The sequence below is a fragment of the Dreissena polymorpha genome, chromosome 3 (assembly GCF_020536995.1).
Source record: "Dreissena polymorpha isolate Duluth1 chromosome 3, UMN_Dpol_1.0, whole genome shotgun sequence".
Classification (NCBI taxonomy): Eukaryota; Metazoa; Mollusca; class Bivalvia; order Myida; family Dreissenidae; genus Dreissena; species Dreissena polymorpha.
In genome coordinates this window covers 42,235,196-42,257,046 of record NC_068357.1, presented here as the reverse complement: position 1 = coordinate 42,257,046, position 21,851 = coordinate 42,235,196, and the positions used below count along the sequence as shown (strand labels likewise).

The 21,851-nt window shown below is 35.0% G+C and overlaps 1 protein-coding gene and 1 long non-coding RNA gene across 2 annotated transcripts in view; one reads left to right on the top strand and one right to left on the bottom strand.

Moving 5' to 3' along the window:
* The window catches only part of LOC127873841 (kinesin-like protein KIF26B), a 258,849-nt gene that overhangs the window by 88,060 nt on the left and 148,938 nt on the right, over nucleotides 1-21,851 (top strand). The window contains exon 3 of the mRNA XM_052417894.1: nucleotides 16,570-16,820. Coding sequence (XP_052273854.1) covers nucleotides 16,570-16,820 — 251 coding nt within the window. The remainder of the gene's footprint in view (nucleotides 1-16,569; nucleotides 16,821-21,851) is intronic.
* LOC127873850 (uncharacterized) lies at nucleotides 8,533-15,037 on the bottom strand. The gene is made up of 3 exons (XR_008046417.1): nucleotides 14,943-15,037; nucleotides 9,189-9,343; nucleotides 8,533-8,879 (listed from the first exon to the last, which is right to left on the bottom strand). It is a non-coding gene; the product is annotated as an uncharacterized LOC127873850 (long non-coding RNA).

Sequence of the window (21,851 nt, the reverse complement as noted above, 5' to 3'; positions counted from 1 at the left end):
TGTTTTAGAACAGTTTTCTAGAATAATTCCAGAACAATTAGGCTTAGTTCTGAAACTGTCCCAATAATATACCAGAACATTTTTAGAAAATTTCAAGGACAAAATAAGTTCAAGAAATTTATAAAAAAATGTTCTAAAATGTCGTTCTAGAACACATTTAGAACTCTTAAAGAACCAGTAAGTTCTACAAAAGTTCTAATGGGGAATAAGAACACATATAGAACAGGTCTAAAACCAAGGTCTACAATTGTTCTACAATTGTTCTACATATTTAAAATAAACTAATTCAGATAATGATAATTTGACTTCAATTTCAAATTAGTAAGTTCTACAAAAGTTCTAATGGGGAATAAGAACACATATGGAACAGGTCTAGAACCAAGGCCTACAATTGTTCTACAATTGTTCTACATATTTAAAATAAACTAATTCAGACAATGATAATTTGACTTCAATTTCAAATTAGTAAGTTCTACAAAAGTTCTAATCGGGAATAAGAACACATATAGAACAGGTCTAGAACCAAGGCCTACAATTGTTCTACAATTGTTCTACATATTTAAAATAAATATGTGTAACAGTGGGATATTACCTCCCTTTAAAATGTTCTTTCTTAGATTAGTTATACTTATTGTTTATATATAATGTTGGTGTGAACAATAGTATACTTATTTTCTAATTGTGTAACTATTTGAAGTATATTGTTGTAGTTAAATAAAGTTAATATATTTTCTTATATAAACTTTATTTAATAATGGAAGTTAAGATCAATCATCCCACCAGTTGGGCAAGGTAATAACGTTATTCCTGATGAATAGTTCTCAGTTACAAGTTCTGAGGGGAACAATGTCCAAGAACTGTTCTAGAACATTAGTTCCAGACTTACTTGAAGCAAACCTTCGGAACTGTTCTAAAACATTTCTAGAAATGTACTGGAACACACTGACTAGGACTGTTCTGTAATCATACTGAAAATCTACTAGATTTTTTTAGGAACAGTTGTTGAACGTTAAATGAGAATTATTTCTAGAACAATTGTTCTAAAACAGTTCTGGAAATTTATACAAGAATAATTCTGGAATAATTCTAGAACAATGGTTCAAGAATTGTTCTAGAACAAAAATTCAGAACTGTTTTAGAACTATTTGTTCTACAAATTATTCTCATTTAACGTTCAACAACTGTTCTAAATCATTCTAGACCATTTTAAGGATGATTCCAGAACACTTCTAGTCATTTGTTCCAGTACAGTTCTAGAAATTTTATAGAACAGTTCTAAAACGTTTCGCAGGGGAGACAATGCTGACAGACGCCAACTGATGTCCTGAAGAAGTACCCCTTCTGTCTGTTGAAAAGCACTGCGCTGCTTGCGTTTACGTAGAGTTCTTGAATGACTTGCACCAGTCCTTGGTAAATGTTGAATCCTCTCATAACATGCCATTGGCCATCATGCCACATGCGGTCGAAAGCTTTTGAAAAGTCAACTGCATATCCACAGCATGAAAAGTGTGTTATTAAGTGCACATATATTCAAACCACACAAAAGTGTTTGTAGATAAATAATATACCACAGTTGATCACATCTTATGTGTTCTCACAATTGGTCTTATTATGAGTTTATTTCTTTGCCATCAAAGTATATGATATGTTAATATTTGATTAACACACTGTTTTCTGACACATTCAACTCACACTGTTAGAGCCTCATCATGGGAAAATGGGTCTCATCGCATTTCGTCCAGCGTTGCTCAAGCTCAGCCTCCACAACTGTGCACTCTGGTGACAGGAGCTATGCTATCAGTTATTTAATCACGCAAGGTTTCATGGTTTCATTAGGTAGTTCCTGACCAGACGGCAAGATGCCCGGACTGGGCTACAGCAATGCTGGCTGCATATGGCATAAGACCCATTTTTGCATGACGTTGGCCTTAAAAAATCACATTTCATCTAGTGAATGGAACATCTAATGATTGTGGTATTCTGTCAGCCTGTCAGGAAAGCGTTCCTGAAAGTCTGAATAGGCTGCTGTAATTAAAATGCCAGTTTTCTTTAAATAAAACAGTTTGCCTTCAATTTAAGATCAAACTGTATTTATTGTGCTTAGATGTTCTTTATTGTAACCCTTATCATCTCTAATTTAGCGTCTATTACTGAAATGGGTTTTAATGTAGTAAGATACTTTAAAGGCTTTGTTATTAGTGACTGCAAGTTAGAGGCTTTACGAGGTCCAGAGTTTGATCCCAAGGGCAGGCACTTGTTTGTATAACTATTCAAAAGTATTCCATATAATACAGTGTTTTAGTAAAAAAATTCAAAATTAAAAAAAATAAACGCAAAATCTGTGAGCAAGTCCCTGTAACAAAAAGCATAAACAAAATAAACATTTTGATTTCAGAAGATTGTAAGGTCTCTGGCTCTTCATTTTATTTATTTCTAAAACTGGAAACAAAGAAAATGTCCTTGATGTCCCTCTATCAACAGTCACTATTGTCTTCCCATTCTTTTTTTTACTAATTTAGTGATGTCATATTGGCGTTAATGCCTCTGGGTGTGTGCCAGCATGCTTGATGCAGGAATATTAATGAGAGAAAAATCATTTAATAAAAGCAAAACATCTTAAGAACCGGATGTGTGGGGTCTGCCGAGAAGATGGTGTCAAGTTTAATTTGATGGGAATTTTTTGTATGATTTCCTTTATTGGAGACAAATTGTGTGAAAAGTATTAGGCTGTGAATTATAGGACCCACTGAAAGCATTTCCTATGGCTCTTGACAAAAAGTGTTATAACAAAATCATGGAATTGCTGCCTTATCTCTGTTCTCATGATGAAACAAAATAGGTGTTACATTTGCATAATGACAGAGGTTGTTATGAGTGGTGCAGGAAGTAGTTTATGTTGGTAATCATTCACTATTTCTGCAGGTTGAAAACATAATTTTTCAGGATCAAGGCCAAGTTGATGTACTTTTCTTGTTGGTAAAGTGTGTAATTAAAATTGTCTGTGCACATATTTTTATGCTCCCCCCAAAAATTTGGGGGGGAGCATATATAGTCGCCGCTTGGTCTGTCTTACAGTCGGTGTGTCCGTCCGTCCGTGCAAAATTTTTGTCCGGGCTATTTCTCAGCAACTAATGACCGGAATTCAATGAAACTTTTGGGAAGCTTCACTACCAAGAGGAGATGTGCAAGTTATCAGCCGGTTCTGGTCGGATGATTTTTCACAGAGTTATGGCCCTTTGAAATTTTCCATTAACTGTACATATAGTGCAATTCTTGTCCGAGCTTTTTCTCAGCAATTAATGACCAGAATTCAATGAAACTTTATGGGAAGCTTCACTACCAAGAGGAGATGTGTATATTATCAGCCGGTTCTGGTCGGATGATTTTTCACAGAGTTAATGCCCTTTGAAATTTTCCTTTTTCTGTACATATAGTGCAATTCTTGTCCCGGCTATTTCTCAGCAACTACCGTATACGTGCGCTTATAAGACGCTCTCGCTTATAAGACGCACCCTGATTTCGGACTTTATAATTGGTTGATTTAAGACTGACCAGCGTGTAAGACGCGGTCAAATTTTGCCGTTTTCATCGGCCGAAAAACGGCAGAATGTTGAAGAAAATCAATAAGAAACACATTGAGAATTTTTCAAACTCGCGCTGCATACAATTAGTAATTCACGCAAGTCCGAAAAATAAAACAATCAAACAACAAAGTAAATAATATTTGTTTATTGCATGATATATAAGTAGGTTTTAATTTATTTTCCAGGAATATTCATACAGTAAAAATAATTATCAAATAAACACAATTTCTAACAATTGCATATTTAATCAATTTGCCATAACAATTTCAAACATATTACGTTCGTAATTGATCGTATCAGTCATCTTAAAATCCCTCGAAATCCTCATCATCGCTTTCACCGAACAGTTTGTAGAATTCCTCACTAGAGAGATTGTCATCGTAAACCCAGTCGCCGACATCATCATCATCATGGTCGCAATCACTAACCTTTGCACAGGCCGATACATCCTCAGATTGATCGCGATTTTCCACAAGATCATAATCAACTCGTCGTCCTGTGTACCATCCATTGAGTTTGAGATCATAAGAGTTACGTTTGCGTTACATTTTGCGATTCCAGTAGTTGTAATTTGTAAATATAATTGTATTGTTTGACGGGTATTGAAAACTAAGAGGCAGATATAGATTACCTTGATGTTACGCCCATTGTCTATAGGTAATGCCTACTTTAAAAAAAATTAGCCAATCGCGTGATAGTGAAATCTGGGGTCAAGAAGAAAGCCACCTGTGGATAATTGCATGCGGTCGCTCTTTGCTCCCGCTGTCGTGGGTCCCTAATAAATAAGGTTTCATCGGCATAAGGGGGTCGTCTGAATGAACGTGTTTATTTAACAATTGACAATTGCAAACTGGTAACTATTTTCAGACGATACCCTTATTGCCAATTATGTCTTAATTGACAATTAACAGCGTCGAACAAAGACGATCAGGTGATACAAATTTGTCAAGAAGCACTTGTAATCGCGTGTTTATTTTACAATTAACAGTTTCAAACTGCGAACTGATTTTGCTGTTATTTTAAGCTTGTTTTGCTTAGTGTCGCCGCTTACACACGAATACTATTATGTCCAATTTATACGACATTTAACGACGTCGCGCGCAGACAATCGGGTGATACAAACTTTTCAAGTATAACCATGGACAATATTACGCCTTACGACCCAAAAATAACAAAATTCAAATAAAAAATAATAGACAACAAAATCAATAACGATACATTTTATTTCAAGTAAATCGGTAACTGAACATAGCGTTCCGATACACGGTACGGGCAAATACAGACTTTAGAGAAAATGCAAATGGCTGCCGCGATGATTCAAAACAATTGACATGTGTCCAACTTGGCCAGCGTAAGCCCAGTAAACTCGATATTTTGAAAAATTTCGCTTATTTTCACAAGTATCTCGCTTATAAGACGCGACCCCCATTTTAACTTATTAATATGAGTCTTAAAAATGCGTCTTATAAGAGCGCGTATACGGTAATGACCGGAATTCAATGAAACTTTATGGGAAGCTTCACTTCCAAGAGGAGATGTGCAAATTATCAGCCTGTTCTTGTCGGATGATTTTTCACAGAGTTATGGCCCTTTGAAATTTTCAATTGTATATATAGTGCAATTCTTGTCCTAGCTATTTCTCAGCAACTTATTACGGGAATTCAATGAAACTTTATGGGAAGCTTCACTACCAACAGGAGATGTGCATATTATCGGCCGGTTATGGTCGGATGATTTTTCACAGAGTTATGGCCCTTTGAAATTTTCTATAAACTGTACATATAGTGCAATTCTTGTCCGGGCTATTTCTCCCCAACTACTGACTGGAATACAATTTAGCTTTATGGGAAGCTTAACTTCCTTGAGGAGATGCACATGCTATTAGTGGGTTCTGGTTAGATGATTTATTTTGAGAGTTATGGCCCATTGAAATTTTTATGTAGCTAAACCATCCATCGTATTATTTTGTTCAAAGTTATGCCTCTCAAGACTTTTCCTTTTATCTGAATATATAGTGCAATATTGTGTCAAAAAAAACCTTGGGGAGCATCACCCGTCTCCGACGGTTTCTTGTTTGTAAATGGAATTCAAACAAAATTTATTACCTATCATATGAACCAAAACTGATACAAGATGTATTATTTACAAAACTTAAACTCGATTTAAACGGCCTTTTCCACATTTCCAAAATGATGAATAAAAACAATATTGAGCTTTTAGAGCAGTGTGTTGTGACATTGTGGCTTGAACCCCTTATTGTGTGTCTGTGGGATAATAACCCAATAATTTGACATAGGTTTAGAGTCCATTATTTTGACACTGGCTGTAGAGCCCACTAGTTTTTTCTGTGTGGTTACTTACAATGACCACACTTTTCACGTTTGGGTAAATTGACAAAATTGAAAAAAGTTGTTTCAGGTTCGCAAATTTTCGTTTTAGTTATGATATTTGTGAGGAAACAGTAATACTGAACATTTACCATGCAATAAAATGAAATATGAAGTTGCAGACATCATTTAATTAGTGCTGCAGATTTTACAATACAGTGGGTTCACAGCACACTGGCATGTGTCCTCAAGAACCATCTTGTGTATGACATCATCTCATACACAATGCTGTCTTTGTTTGCCTTTCATAATGTCTTTTCATCGCTGTCAGATTTAATTTATATTTTAAAAGAAACTGACACTGATAATTCGAATAGCTGTGTTAAATGATGAGTGTTATTAGATTTACTTTAATTTGTTTATAATACTGGGTTAAATATTTACAATGTGGCCTATTCTCTGTCAAAGTCTATTCGTTACAGTAGAATGTTTTATTAAGTCTGTTTTGTTTGGAATGAATAAATACTGCTGAATAAAGCTTATTAAATAACGATTTAGGAGTGCTGTCAACCAAATATTTCATGTTTGAATGCAATTGATTGAAGTGTCTACCTATGAAGTAGAAGAAAAACACGTATCTGCTTTCATATATTAACATATTATTGGTGTTTTGAAGAAAGTTTCAAATATGTTTTGATTGGCTACTGTAAAACATTTAAAGTACATATGGAACATTTTGTTTAAATTAACTGACTGTCATATGATCCAATATAGAAACCATAATCACAAACTTTATAGATAATTAATGAAGATGATCTTATTTATTAAAAATGAACCATATCTCTATGTGGTTGGACACATTTTTTTAAGTGGAAACGAAAAACTTTTTCTTGTATGCCTTTTGAACACAAATGATTGGTTATCATGAACAAGTATCATCATGATCATGTGTGTTTTATCTGATGAGTGCAATTCCAGCTTAATGGCTTAAATTATGCACTCTGCATTTATGTTTTGGGCCTCTTTGTATTTGACACAAATCATTATATTTAAGGTCAAGGTCAAATATCTAACATTTCAAGAGCTCTAATACAATCATTTATGGTATTTCTGTGTGATAGTTGCTCATATATCGCCGAACAGTATCCCACAAGGCCAATGCTAGGTTGTTGACGGCATTGACAGGGTGATATGTAAGATATATTTATATGAAATAAACAAGGGCAATGCAATCAGGATGTAGTTAACATGAAAGAGCATAGACGTCTGCAGTAATCACTGCATATTGGTCCAGTATAAATAAATGTTTGAAATACAATACATGATTTGTTATGATTTGTTATAAGATATGAATCAGATTCCGCCCTTCATACCTAATAGGCCCCTATATCATGCTATTGCCCATCATTCCAACACCAAACTGCCATATTCCACAATCATAATCAAAGTGCGGCAGCAAAACAGCATTAACTTAAGTAGTTATAAGTTCGCTATTAAACCCTTTACCACATAGATAAGTATTTTCTCGCATTTGTAGTCCCTTAGAAAGTCATACTTAATTTAAGACCTTTCTTACAAGATTAAAGGCTTCATCTCCAAACCTTAGATTATGATGAGCAGCAAACAGCATAAAACTTGAACAGACTGCAAGTTGCTCGCTGGCTGTTCTGGTTTTATACTGTTTGCACATAGCCTTTTTCACTTTGCTTCTAAGCGGGAAAAGGTTAAATGAATAAATAATGAGAGTTAAAGCATATACTTTTATCAATCTGCTCCAGTTGTCAGACTTTCCTGGGCTTCATTATATCTTTGTGGATATTTGTCATGTGAGGTCGAGGGGACCTTATAATTATTTCTGGTTGCAAAATGAAGAATAATGGAAGTCCTAACATTTACATAGGAGACTTAGATGCATGATCTTTTAACAACTTAATACTGACCAATGGTCAATTAATGGCCTGTTTTTGTGGGAAACTGGTCAATTTTTCATGCTTTGTAAGAAACAGGATCACAGTGTCAAGACTTATCAAATGTGGTAAGACCTAGTAAAGACTGTTATCTGGGAAAGGTGTTAATTCTAGATAGTTTTCCATGACTGGGCATTAATTTTGTAATCATTGCATTCTCCTATACAATGTGAATAAGGTGCAGAATTTAGCGTGGTGATTAGTACAACTGATATGGCATGCCTATGAAATGTGTGTAATTAATAAATTGACTTTTGAAATGAAAGTGATTACAGTCAACAAGTAACATTAATCCTGGTATATTTGCGTGTCAAAACTGCTCTAGCTTTTACAAAACACTCATGTTTAATATTGATCTTACAGTAACAAATCAGGAAAACTGTTAAATATGTTTAAATGGCTGATCATTAAATTTGTATTGGTTCATTATTTAAAAAGTTTTAAATGTATGCGTACTTCATATAACAATAACAAGCAATTTTAATGAAAAATGTGTTTTTACACAAAGTAATTAACCAGTGGCTGCCTTTTTAGTTCCAAACTTAAAAGAACGTAACACAAAATAACATGGTCATTCATTTTTTTTTCTCTATTTTTAATGTTCTTGTACAGTTTGGTGAAACTTATAAATAATTAACTATTAAGAAACTGACTTTCACAATTGAAGAGAATGCATGTAATCCTTTATAAATCTTAAATTCATCCTTTCAATGATCATTGACCATATCCTTAGAGCATTACCTTGATTGTTGCACAGTTGTAGAGGGATGGGTGGGGTAAACATCAGAGAGATTTCTGTTTGCTGGATATGTGAGATTGTGTACAGTTCCTGACTGATCATATGGTCCCAGGATACTCAGTGTTTACACAGTGACAGATAGAGGATAATCTATCCTTTCATATGCACTTTCTGGATTCCTCCACTGCTGTGAACTATTGACTGCCCCTCCGGAGCCATCTACAGCAAGCTAGGCCAGGCTAGATCTTGGTTGAATGTCACTCTGCAACCATGAGATATAAATTGAGACTATAATATCAAGTATTGGTCAATTAAATAAGTTATACATCCCTTTTTCAAAGTTAGTCATGATTTGATTTATCGGTCTTCACCAACAATTGGTAATTGAAGCAGTTTATTCGCTTTTAAAATAATAAGTAAATAGAAAACATATTCTGTAAAGTTTTAATTTTTTCTGCTACTGCACTGGAATTATTTATCCTAAATTGATTTAACATTGAAATGCATGTCTGGGTTTTGTATATATATATATTACATTGTTGATGGATAAGAAAGACAGTTTAAAACGTACCATGAACCAAAGGTTAAAATGTGGCCTGTATCAGGAAGATTGTCTTGGAAAAGTAAAGTAGCTGGTTATAGTCACTTGATTGTTTGGTTACGTCACAGAGTGTGAGACTGCACACTAAGGTGGACTTGACTGGACACTGGGATTGAAGACTGGCCCTGGTATCAGATTACAAATGTTAGTGTATGTGGTCACTTCACAAATGTCAATATGTACCTAATGGGACTTGTCAGTGGGCTGAAATGGGCTGCATTGACTTAAAAGACTTATGCGGAATAGAATATAAAATGTTGGTCTAAAACAGGCAGAGGCTATTGGTTTTGTGTGCTAATGTTGATTTATGGTATTAAATATAGTGTTGTTTTATTATAGTGGTTCTGGCGAATAAGCTGTTGTATATTTTAGTTGTATGTGTTGTATTGGTTTTCTGTTAGAGATGTCATTATCAGGAGAACAAAATGTCTGTATTAAGAGGATAAGTAAAGCAATCTGAATGACAATCCAAATGACAGTGGCCAGCAGAAGTTTGAAAAGGAGTACCGGTGTTTATTGTTGAATGTTTATTAATCAGATTTACACAAAAAGTATGATGTAAAATAAATATATATTTGAGAGATTTTGAAGGATTTCAAGTTTGCTTAGCTTAGGTGTTAGAAATATTTGAAGGGATTAAGAGATCAGCAAATCTTGACTGCTTGTGTATTCCATAATCAACTTATCAGCTTAAAACTGAAAATTGGCGTGAGAAGGGATATATCTTCATATTCACAGGTTATTATTTGTGTTATTAATTGCAAATTGCTTTAAAAGGAAGTATACATTTATTCTGCTCAAATTCCAATGCAATAAGTACCTTCTCAATGGAAAAATAACATAAATAATATATATATATAACTAGATATATTTATCAATAATTATATAAGTAAAAACTTAATTGATTTAAACTTTGAACCTTTGTTTTGATTTTTTTTAATTTGGTGTACATGTCTGAAAATATAGTTGTGGTTTTTATTGAGAAGAAAAAGAAACAGAAATGGGTTGGGAATGTCATTTTCCAGAGCTTACTTTGATTTAAAGGCAGTATGCAAAGATTTAATGCAGATATAAAAGATCTGTCTGATAAAAATATAATTTTAAAAACATATTCACATGACATAGAGGATATTTGTTGGAATCGGTGGATTATCGATTTTAATTCACGAGTGATCATAGAAAATAATATTTTCGCCACGAGTGAAAATATATATTTTCTATGATCACGAATGAATTAAAATAGATATATGCCACCGAATCCAACAAATTTTCTTTTTATTTTATGCTTTTTTCACAGTTTATATACATTGTTAAAGAGTTTCACTAAAGAAATTCGCTGGAATAATGACGTCATTTCGTCCAAAAAATGACGTCATTTAACAGTAAACAGTGAAAATTATCGATAATTTTCACTGATAATTTTCATTGTTTGAAACAGTGAAATTATCAGTTTTAATCCACTGATATTTCCCTATAAATCACCAGAAAGCATAAAATAAAATATAAGAATCATAGAAACTATTTTAGCTACCACAAATTCAATGCTTACTTATATTTGGTAATGTTATTTATTTCCATAACTATTTCAGCAACATTCACAAATGCGCTTTTTATTTTACTTAAAATATGGATAGATGGTAATATGGAGATTATGCACTTCATTTCATTTTGTTCCTACGTCAATAATTATGGTTGCTATGGCAACAAATAAAAAAAACAAAAACAAAAAACATACCATATTGCTTGGCAATCTCTTGTTCCTACTAGTAGCCAAAAATTGCCCGTGTCCTCCATGCAGAACGTACATTTCCCCTCTATGTTTAAATTCTTCTTTGTTATCACTTTTGTTTCTGGCTATTTTAAACGAAGTGCGACAAAAATGTCTACTTTACAACAATAAAATTCATTTTTGGTCTAACCGATTCAGGCTGATTTGATTGTAATCAGACTTAATAATGGAGATTTTTCATCCTGTGATTAACTTCTTTTTGCTGGATGTTCATGAGCGCTTCCTATTACCTTGGCAACAAACATAAGCACATGTTTTTTATTATACCCCAACAAACGAAGTTTAGGGGGGTATAAAGGAGTGAACTTGTCAGTCGGTCTGTCGGTCGTTCGGTCCGCATTAAGTGTCCGCTCTCTAATTCAAGTTGTTTTCATCCGATCTTCACCAAACTTGGTCAGAAGTTCTATCTAGATGATGTCTAGGTCAACTTTGAATATGGGTCATGCCGATTCAAAAACTAGGTCACAGGGTCTTTTGTAGTGCGTTTTAAACATTCAGCACGTTGTCTGCTCTCTAATTCAAGTAGTTTTCATCCAATCTTCACCAAACTTGGTCAGAAGTTTTATCTAGATGATCTCTAGGCCAAGTTTGAACATGGGCCATGCTGGGCCAAAAACTAGGTCACGGGGTCACTGCGTTTTTTAACATTCAGCATGGTGTTAGCTCTCTAATTCAAGTAGTTTTCATCCGATCTTCACCAAAATTGAAAAGAAGTTTTATCTAGATGATCTTAAGACCAAGTTCGAACATGGGCCTTTCCGGGTCAAAAACTAGGTCACGGGGTCACTTAGTGGGTTTTAAATATTGAGCATGGTGTCTGCTCTCTAATTGACGTAGTTTACTACTGATCTTCACCAAACTTGGTCAGAAGTTTTATATAGCTAATCTCTAGGCCATGTTTGAACATGGGCCATGCCGGGCCAAAAACAAGGTCAATTAGGGGTCACTTAATGCGTTTAACACATTCAGTATGTTGTCCACTCTGTATTTCAAGTACTTATCATCCGCTCTTCACCAAACTTGGTTAGAGGTTTTATCAAGATGATCTCTAGGCCATGTTCGAACATGGGCCATGCTGGGCCAAAAACTAGGTCACGGGGTCAATTAGTGCGTTTTACACATTCAGCATGGTCTTCCCTATTTCAAGTACTTTTCATCCACTCTTCATGTGGGGGTATTTGTCACGTCTGTGTTTTATCACTTTGAATTGATTGTAGTAGACAAAAAAAAAAATGAGTTGCGACTGTTAGTGTAATAATATTAGAAAAAGATTAAAAGCAATGCGAACTAAAAAAAGCATATACAATGACATTGTTTTTTCCATCAGGATTTAAAGTATCTGAATTCCCTTAATGAAACTGTCAACAACAACTTTTTGAGCATTTTTTAATTGCAATTTCACTTTTGATTATCATTCAAGATAAAAATGGATTTCACCATGCCTTCTGAATATAAATGTTTACTATTCTTGTTGTTGATTATTTGTATATGTAAGAGCAACATAACTGTTGATACAAATGTGTTGTTCTTTTTACATTAATTGTTCAAATTGAATGAACCCTGCATTATTATGATTCTATTATTTCAATTATATTTTGCTAACATAATTCATACCTTTATAATAAAACCATTTGTAAATATTTTTATCCTTACTAAGGCTTCCCCCAGGCCTTAAAAAAATCTTGAACTTTAACATTCAAGTATAACTTGTTGTGTTTTAATATGCATGTTGACAAGCTGTGAGGATCCAAATTCTCGAATCCCACTTATGCAATTTACAGTAAAATGCGAGATATATGTTATAACAGTATTGTTTTAAAATTGAAAATGAGAAAACTATTTATAACTAAAAAGGAAAATTATCATACAATTTCATGGCAGTCAACTATAAATCTCTTGCTTTCAAAAAATAGTCTATGGCAACTGGTTGTCCCTCTGAGATGATATTGTTGATGCCTATCAAGAAGTCACCTTTTAAGTGACAAAATGTTTGATAACATCTCAAAGCAAGTATGAGATAGACATAAATTGCAAGTACAGCTTTTCCGATGTATACTGTTTCATATTTTACATAAAATAGGGTACAAAGTTCAATGAATCTTCACCAAAAAAATATATTTGAAGTAAGATCATATGACGGGCGTTGACTCAATATGAACTCGGAATGTCATTTGTCGAGCCCTATTCAAACCCTATCCTTGAAAAAATCCTGTAAATGCAATATGTTCTCAGGGTTTAACCATGCATTTTGCAAGTTTTTTTTCTAGTTGATTGCCAATTTGTTATTGTATTATCACCATTAGCACAAGATGCTGTAAGAGTATCTGAATTTAACATTTAACTGACAGATCTGGTTTTTATTTTTTGTGCAACAATATCAGTTTGTTACCATGGTATTGTCAGCTGAATACTTAATTAATGTCTGTTTATATATGTGTCGTGTTCTGAGAAAACTGGGCATAATGCATGTGCGTATAGTGTCGTTCCAGATTAGCCTGTGCAGTCTGCACAGACTAATCAAGGACGACACTTTCCGCTTTTATGGTATTTTTAGTTTCAAGGAAGTCCCTTCTTACCGAAAATCAAGTTTAGGCGGAAAGTGTTGTCCCTGATCAGCCTGTGCAGACTGCACAGGCTGATCTGGGACGACACTTTACGCACATGCATTATTCCCAGTTTTCTCAGTACACGACGCATATATATATATATCTCCAAATCTTGAATACCGTAATTAGTCTATGTTTTCGGACACTTAAAAATAATAAAAAATTTTCGTGTCCGAAAACTTAGATACGAAAAGTATTCACAAAATATAGGTGTCTGAAAACTTAGAGTTGAAAATTGAAGTGTCCAAAAATAGCGTCAATTGTATCAACGACTACCGGTAATAGCACGCGCTTGTAAAATACCATGCATTATATTATAAATTACAGTTATATATGTTTGCACTGCATTTAAAATAATTTTAAATGCTTAATTTATTTGACAGAAAGTAACAAAAAGATTCTACTTTGACCAACGAGTTCAAAGATGAGCATGTAATGTACCGATACTCGCTAGTACGAACCTGTAATTAACGCAATAAAAAAGCAAACTATGAATTCTTTGTTTTTTCATTTTAGATAGTTCTTGTCTAACACCTTTCATTGTTCGTAAAACTTGCAATAGGGTGCACCAAACTTTGAAGCGTTTACTATTTGTCACAGTTATTTTACTGAGAATGGGTAGTACCATTGCGGTAGATAATTGAACTGCTAATTTGCCCTACCCCTGGTAATTGTCAGTACGCTTATGCTATCGAGCGAAACCATTGTTTAATACATGTACCGGTTTACAAGGTTATTTACCCTATAACGCAAATGTAATGGTCCGTTGCCCTCAAGCATGCACCTGCAATGTTTTATGATGTTAATCCGGTTGTAAAACCTCATGATCGAATTGACATTAGATACCGAAAACAGGACCAAAATTTGGTAAAATAGAGCTGAAAAATATACTGTCCGAAAACTTAGAGACATTAATTATTGACGAAAACTCGTGTATCCGAAAATTAAGAGTCACGAAAAATAATTTTTTTTGCTAAAAACAGGGGTGTCCGAAAACTTAGAGTGTCCGAAAACATAGAGTAGTTACGGTACTGGATTCTTATAGCTTATTAAGTGTTAATTGCAAAACTAATGCGCATTTTGCATTTCTAACAATAGCTAATAATTTTATAATAATATGTGTACTCAAAACGTTTTTTTAAAATATTCATTTTATATGCCATTGATCTTTCATTTTGTTTCCAAGGACAGTGGTAATCAGACTATTGACATTCACAGGTACAATTTAGTTTATAATGGGGTCCACATTAACTTGTTACCAACATCAGTCAGTTCAAATTAATATGACGTACTAAGACAAGAAATATTACTGTTGGTATATTTAACTACCTAAAGCGGTGGAAGGTCCTGCCCAGTGTTATCTCCCCTTGCCTGCTATTATCTCCCCCATCCTGTCTCACTCTTCCTCTAAGACTGGCTACCCTGGAATGCAATCAGAAGCTTCAACAGCCAGATAATCATCCTCATGCTAATGGCTAAATGATGGCCAACAAGGTGCCTCTCAGTGGGTTTAATGTCCTCAGGGGGGTACATTGACAAAGCTTTCTATTTGATAAAAGATTGTGTGGGTCTTTGACAAGTTAATCTCACTGCTCATCCTATACAGTGCCTTATCAAATAAAATATGGATTGATTGATGTTTTCTATCTCAATATTTGGAAATTAAATAATATTTACCAATACTAGCAACTATGGGATCTATGTGATCATTCACGCCTTTAAAGTCAGCAGTTCATCCTGCCTGTATGCATTTTATTATCAAAGGGCAGAACCAAAATATTTAAAAAAAAATAAAAAAATCACAACTTTCTATCAGCCAACTAAATGATTCCCTTTCTGGTCCCACAACCAACTAAAGATCTCCTCTATTGCTCCACAACTACTTAAATAAACCCCCTTTGGCCCCCTCAACCAACTATGCAGTCGGCCTCAGCCCCCCCCCCCCCCCGACAACTTAATTCCCCCTCCATTGCATTATGAAAATATCCCCCTCTTTCTGGGAATACAAAAAGCACTGAAAAAGTTGCTTTTGATTGGAGAAGTACCCTTGTTGAGTACATCATCATTATCCAGTCTTGATGGCTTGATGTGGGACAGAAAGCTTTTATCAAAGCACTGTGCAGTGTGGCTGGTGATTTATATCCAGACATTAATAGTCCTTGATGACCATTGAGTGTGCTGCTTAGAAAACCATGTCCTCCATGTAAATCTTATCTCTCTATCAGAGACTTATTGCTATACACTTTTAGTATCCCAGGTGTGAAATGAGTATGAAAAAAATAGTCTCAAGTGAACACACATAATGAGTAAAAGCAAAAACAAACAGAATAATTTCCTAAAATATACAGGGAAACATGTGGTACATAATTATGTTACAAAATGAGAACTGATAGTGAAGTAAATGATTGTTGCAAAACGTCAGAGCTCAAAATGATATAAATCATTGTTGCAAAATGTCAGAGCTCAATATGATATATATAATGTTGGAAAATGTCAGAGCTCAAAAGGAAGTAAATCATTGTTGTAAAATTGAAACTGAATATGAAGTAAGTTATTGTTGCAAAATGGGAACTGAAAATAAAGTGAATGATTGTTGCAAAATAGGTTATGATTGTTGCAAAATGGGAACTAAAATTGAAGATATCATTATGTGATGACAGAATTCCCAATGAATTTTAGGGGCCACCACTGTCTTTATTTAGGGATAAAATGATAAAAATTGGAAGATAATCATACATAATAATAATTTGTTATAAAAGAGAAAATGTATAAAACTAGTCAATACAAAAACAAAATACAAAAGTGTCCAGTAATGAGTGAGAAACTGTTAAAGCTGCTTATCATTTGTTGAACAGATAAAACAGTTCCACACTAATCCCTCAAAACATTCTGCAATGGTATGTGTGCAAAATAAACAAAGTCATTTATGCCCCTATATGTGCTTGTATGTTTCCAGTCACTGAGTGCCATTGAGGGTTTCAAGGACAAGCTTCAAGTGGCAGATCATGGCTACCGGTTCTCACGCGAGGGCCAGTGTGAGGTGTGCTACACACACGTGACTCAGCTACGCCAGGAGGCTGTGAGCATGGTCCACTGCATCCAGCAGGCCCAGTCCGAGCCCAACAACAACAACACACACATCCACAGCCTTGTGGGCTCTGTCAGTCTGCCGCCACTGCCACGAAAGCCAGGGTCCATCAACCTCAGGTCAGTGCGCCCATATGTCTTGTTGTGCAGCAGTACCTTTCGTGGAAGACAAGGGGGCAATGGGTACAATTCGAGTTATTAATGGGGAAAATGCGTCATTGTATAAAGGCAGCAGACAAATAATTCATATAAATGTAAATGGCATTCAATAAGTCATTGGATACCAAAGGCTGTAGACATATGCTGATTGTGCTATATCCAGTCTTGCAACAAGATACAAATGCTTTTATATTCTGGAACTGAAACTGCTGAAAATTCAAACACATCAATTCCCTTGATTGATTGTTTTAATTGCTCAGGCATCTGATGAACTTCAATTGGGAAAACATTCCTAGTGTTGGGTCTCAAATTTCTGATGGTGATGATTTGTTTTAGTATGGTCTTATTGTTAAATAAATATTGAAAAGTTTCTTGGCAAGATATTTAAAAGCAATCAGCTGTTCTAATTGCAGGAGAACAGGTGCTTGTGTAATTAAAATTGGAGTTGAAAAATCTCAGATAGATAATGCCAAAGTTGTTTTAATTGCAGAAAATAATTTGTTTAATGAATTGCTCCACAGTTTGTAATTTTAGAAGACTCTGATGTCTGAAGTCATAAAAGATGTGAACTTGTAAGCTTGTAGTTGAGGCAGATTTTCGTCAGCGATAATAGGGTCCTCATAAAAATAGTGTACTAAGATCAGGGGGTTGTTTCTTTTGAGTTGTGGACCTGTAGAATGATACAAGGCTTGCTGCACTTTGAGGTTGTGTGTTTTGGGAGATTAAGACAGACAGCTTGTTTGATATAGATCTGTGGACATTGGGTGCTGGTAGTTGGGATCAATCTTTATGAAACAATCTTTCATGTGTTATTTGTCTGTTTTTTTCCGAATATTACATGCAAAGCAGGTGGGTCTGTTTTGTGGAGTGAGACACAAAAACATCTACAAAATCATGATGAAAAAACCACCATACAACCACGTAGATTGATATGTCCAACAATTGATAGGTGGTGAATTATATAAAATAAGCCATCCAGTTGATGTTTATAGCTTTTTTTAACAAGATATCAATAGGGGTCCCATCTGGCAGCTTGGACTGTGTGATTCGGCTAATAGTTTCTGACTTAAACTGAATCTCCATACATGCAGCTCAGCAAACTTTTTCATCTGTGTATAATTTGTCAAAATATTATTCTTGCAGCATCAAATAGTTGTAGTTAACCTTAGATTGGAAAGGTTAATGAATTTCTTTTGTGAAAGGTGAAACATTTGTGCAATACCACCAATCAGTTCCTCTCATGCAAGATAAGAATTTTAACAGCAACAGTTGTTGATTCTGTCTCACTTTGAGATTTCTTGAAGACATAATGATGGCATCAGCTGAAAGTCTTAAACCTGGTAATTGTTTTTTCACCTTGCAAAATACTCAATTAATATCTTATCTCTGCTGATGAAGAAAACACATAGACTGTACCTTACTGTACCTAAACATTAAGCCACATAAATTCCTCTATGTTGGTAATAGATGTGTCACACAATTACAATTGAATATTTAAATTTAAGAAAAGAGTCACTTAGCATGATTTCAGAATTTTAACATTATGATTATATTAGGAAACATTAGCTATAATTGTTACATCCTAGTTGGGCATGGTCATTGCATGATGCTGTTTTATACACAAGGCCCTTGTCCATGTCTTGAAGGTCAAGGTCGATCAACAAGGTCCAATATGGCTGCAAGCAGCTTGTCCAGCCAATTATGTTCTTCACGCAGTTTAAAATAAATTGCTATGTAAAACATTTGGTGTCAAAATGTGGTTATTTGGAGAGTTAAACATGCTTACATGAGAATGTGGTTAGTTCAAGGGTAAACCATGCTTACATTGGAAAGTGGTTAGTTGAAGGGTGACCATGCTTACATGGGAAAGTGGTTACTTGAAGGGTCAACCATGCCTACATGTGAAAGTGGTTACTTGAAAGGTCAACCAAGCTTACATGGCAAAGTGGTTATTGGAAGGGTCAACCATGCTTACATGGGAAAGTGGTTAGTTGAAGGGCAACCATGCTTACATGGGAAAGTGGTTAGTTGAAGGGTCAACCATGCTTACATGGGAAAGTGGTTAGCTGAAGGGTCAACCATGCTTACATGGGAAAGTGGTTAGTTGAAGGGCCAACCATGCTTACATGAGAAAGTTGTAAGTTGAAGGGTCAACCATGCTTTCATGGGAAAGTGATTAGTTGAAGGGTAAACCATGCTTACATCGGAAAGTGGTTAGTTGAAGGGTCAACCATGCTTACATGGGAAAGTGGTTAGTTGAAGGGTCAACCATGCTTACATGGGAAAGTGGTTTGTTGAAGGGTCAACCATGCTTACATGGGAAAGTGGTTAGTTGAAGGGTAAAACATGCTTAAATGGGAAAGTGGTTACTTGAAAGGTCAACCATGCTTACATGGGAAAGTGATTAGTTGAAGGGTAAACCATGCTTACATGGGAAAGTGGTTACTTCAAGGGTCAACCATGCTTACATAGGACAGCGGTTAGTTGAAGGGTAAACCATGCTTACATTGGAAAGTGGTTAGTTGAAGGGTCAAACCATGCTTACATGGGAAAGTGATTAGTTGAAGGGTAAACTGTGCTTACGTGGGAAAGTGGTTAGTTGAAGGGTCAACCATGCTTACATGGGACAGCGGTAAGTTAAAGGGTAAACCATGCTTACATGGGAAAGTTGTTAGTTGAAGGGTCAACCATGCTTTCATGGGAAAGTAGTTAGTTGAAGGGTAAAACATGCTTACATTGGAAAGTGGTTAGTTGAAGGGTCAACCATGCTTATACGGGAAAGGGGTTAGTTGAAGGGTCAACTATGCTTACATGGGAAAGTGGTTAGTTGAAGGGCCAACCATGCTTACATGGGAAAGTGGTTAGTTGAAGGGTCAACCATGCTACATGGGAAAGTGGTTAGTTGAAGGGTCAATCATGCTTACATGGGAAAGTGGTTAGTTTAAGGGTAAACCATGCTTAAATGGGAAAGTGGTTACTTGAAGGGTCAACCATGCTTACATGGGAAAGTGATTAGTTGAAGGGTAAACCATGCTTACATGGGAAAGTGGTTACTTGAAGGGTCAACCATGCTTACATGGGAAAGTGGTTAGTTGAAGGGTAAACCATGCTTACATGGGAAAGTGAGTAGTTGAAGGGTAAACCATGCTTACATTTGAAAGTGGACAGTTGAAGGGTCAACCATGCTTACATTGGGAAGTGGCATGAAACAGTGTGTCTGGATTAGATGTTGTTTATTTAAGACAAATGTTCCATACTCAAAGGCCAAGGTCAAAAGAAGAGGTCAAATATAGTCAATTGTCAAATAAGCGCATTATAAAGGGTTTTCAATGTCACAGTAAAATATTTGAGTTTCTTTGGGAAAACTGCTTCAACTTGTTGCTAACAGGCATTTGGTTCAGATATTGTTGTTGAATGGGGTTATAAATTCTAAAGATAAAATGCTGATTATGTGAATCAATGTGCTAGAACAAGCATATAACACAACACAAGCTAGGACCGAAGTTGCATATCTGATTAATTTGTATACTTACTTGCTGAACATCCAAAAATGCTCAGTAAACATAAATGTTTTTCTGAACTAAGTTGTTTAGGTATGAATAATTAAGTATGAATGATGAGGTATGAACAATGTAACACTGTAAGATTCATCTTCATGTAGAGATCAAAACAGCAATGTGACATAAGGTTTATGTAACAATAAAAGTCACTGACCCTGAATATTTACACATAAAAATAACTTGTTTTATAGCCGCTGGTGTGATCTGGCAAGCAGGTTGGGTGGTTTTGTTGCATATAAAAACTGCCGACCATTAAATTCCGAACATAACATAAGTTATGAGCAAGAAACTTTTGTGCTCAGACGAATTCTTTGCAATGTTTTTTGTCACGATCATTGCTTTCTCTTTTGCCTTACAATTCTTAGAGAAAGCTTCCAAAAGTAGTAGATCTATTAGATTTGATATCATTAATTATCAACTATTTCTTATTATTTATTGCCAATTTATTTTGATAATGACTATCTGATTTTCCGTCTTGTCCATAATGGACATACTACTGGGTAGTCAGTGAAAGAATTTGGTAAGAATATTGGGATTATTTGTAGACCATCTAATACTCTTATATTCTACAGTATTTTTGTGGCATTTAGTGAAGTATCATCTACTTCTAAAGATGATCATGCATTAACAGAAACTTGGGGAACCTTTTGGTGCCACTTTTTGGGGAAAAAAAAAACCACTTGTGTTTCCAGTCTCTTGACTTTGATGTGATGATTGCAAATGTCACAGTTAGTGCCCACATATACTGTTAGCAATTGGTGTTAATTAAGGTCCTACATATGGCTGAGGAAACATGATGAGATCTTTAGGGTGAACATTTAAAATTTGTTGTAAACAACATATGTTAAGTTTGATTGATTGTGTTCATGATGCTGATGATAATGATGCTGATAATTCGTAATGATGATACTTAGGAATCTTTATACAATAATTATAATGATGGTGCTTATGATGATTGTGAACATTGCTTAGAATGATAATAAGAATAAGGATAATGATGAAAAGGAGGTGGAAGAATGCGCAGAAGATTTTTGTAATATGTTGTGTTTTTTTGCCTAAATGTATCTGATTTGCAGTTTTAACAGACTGGTATATTATGTTAACTGTTCATGGGCCTCTCAGAAACTGTTTTTAACAACAAATTCTTACCTTTATGGGTTTACCTGTTAGACTGTTGCATGTTGAGGCCAGACTTTCCCCACCCACCATAGATGCCATGCCTGTAGCTGGTCTGATCTGGCACGTGTTGATGGGCTTTTAATGAATTTAATTGATGAAAATTGGGGAACAGTTATTGTAAAGTTGTGAGTTTTATAAAAACTGGTATGTTTAAGAACCCCTACTGAAAAAGTTTTCTTAATTATTTTGTTCATGGCCAATTTTACAACATTGAACCACTGATGTTTTGGTGGTTTTGCTGTTTGGTGCTAGC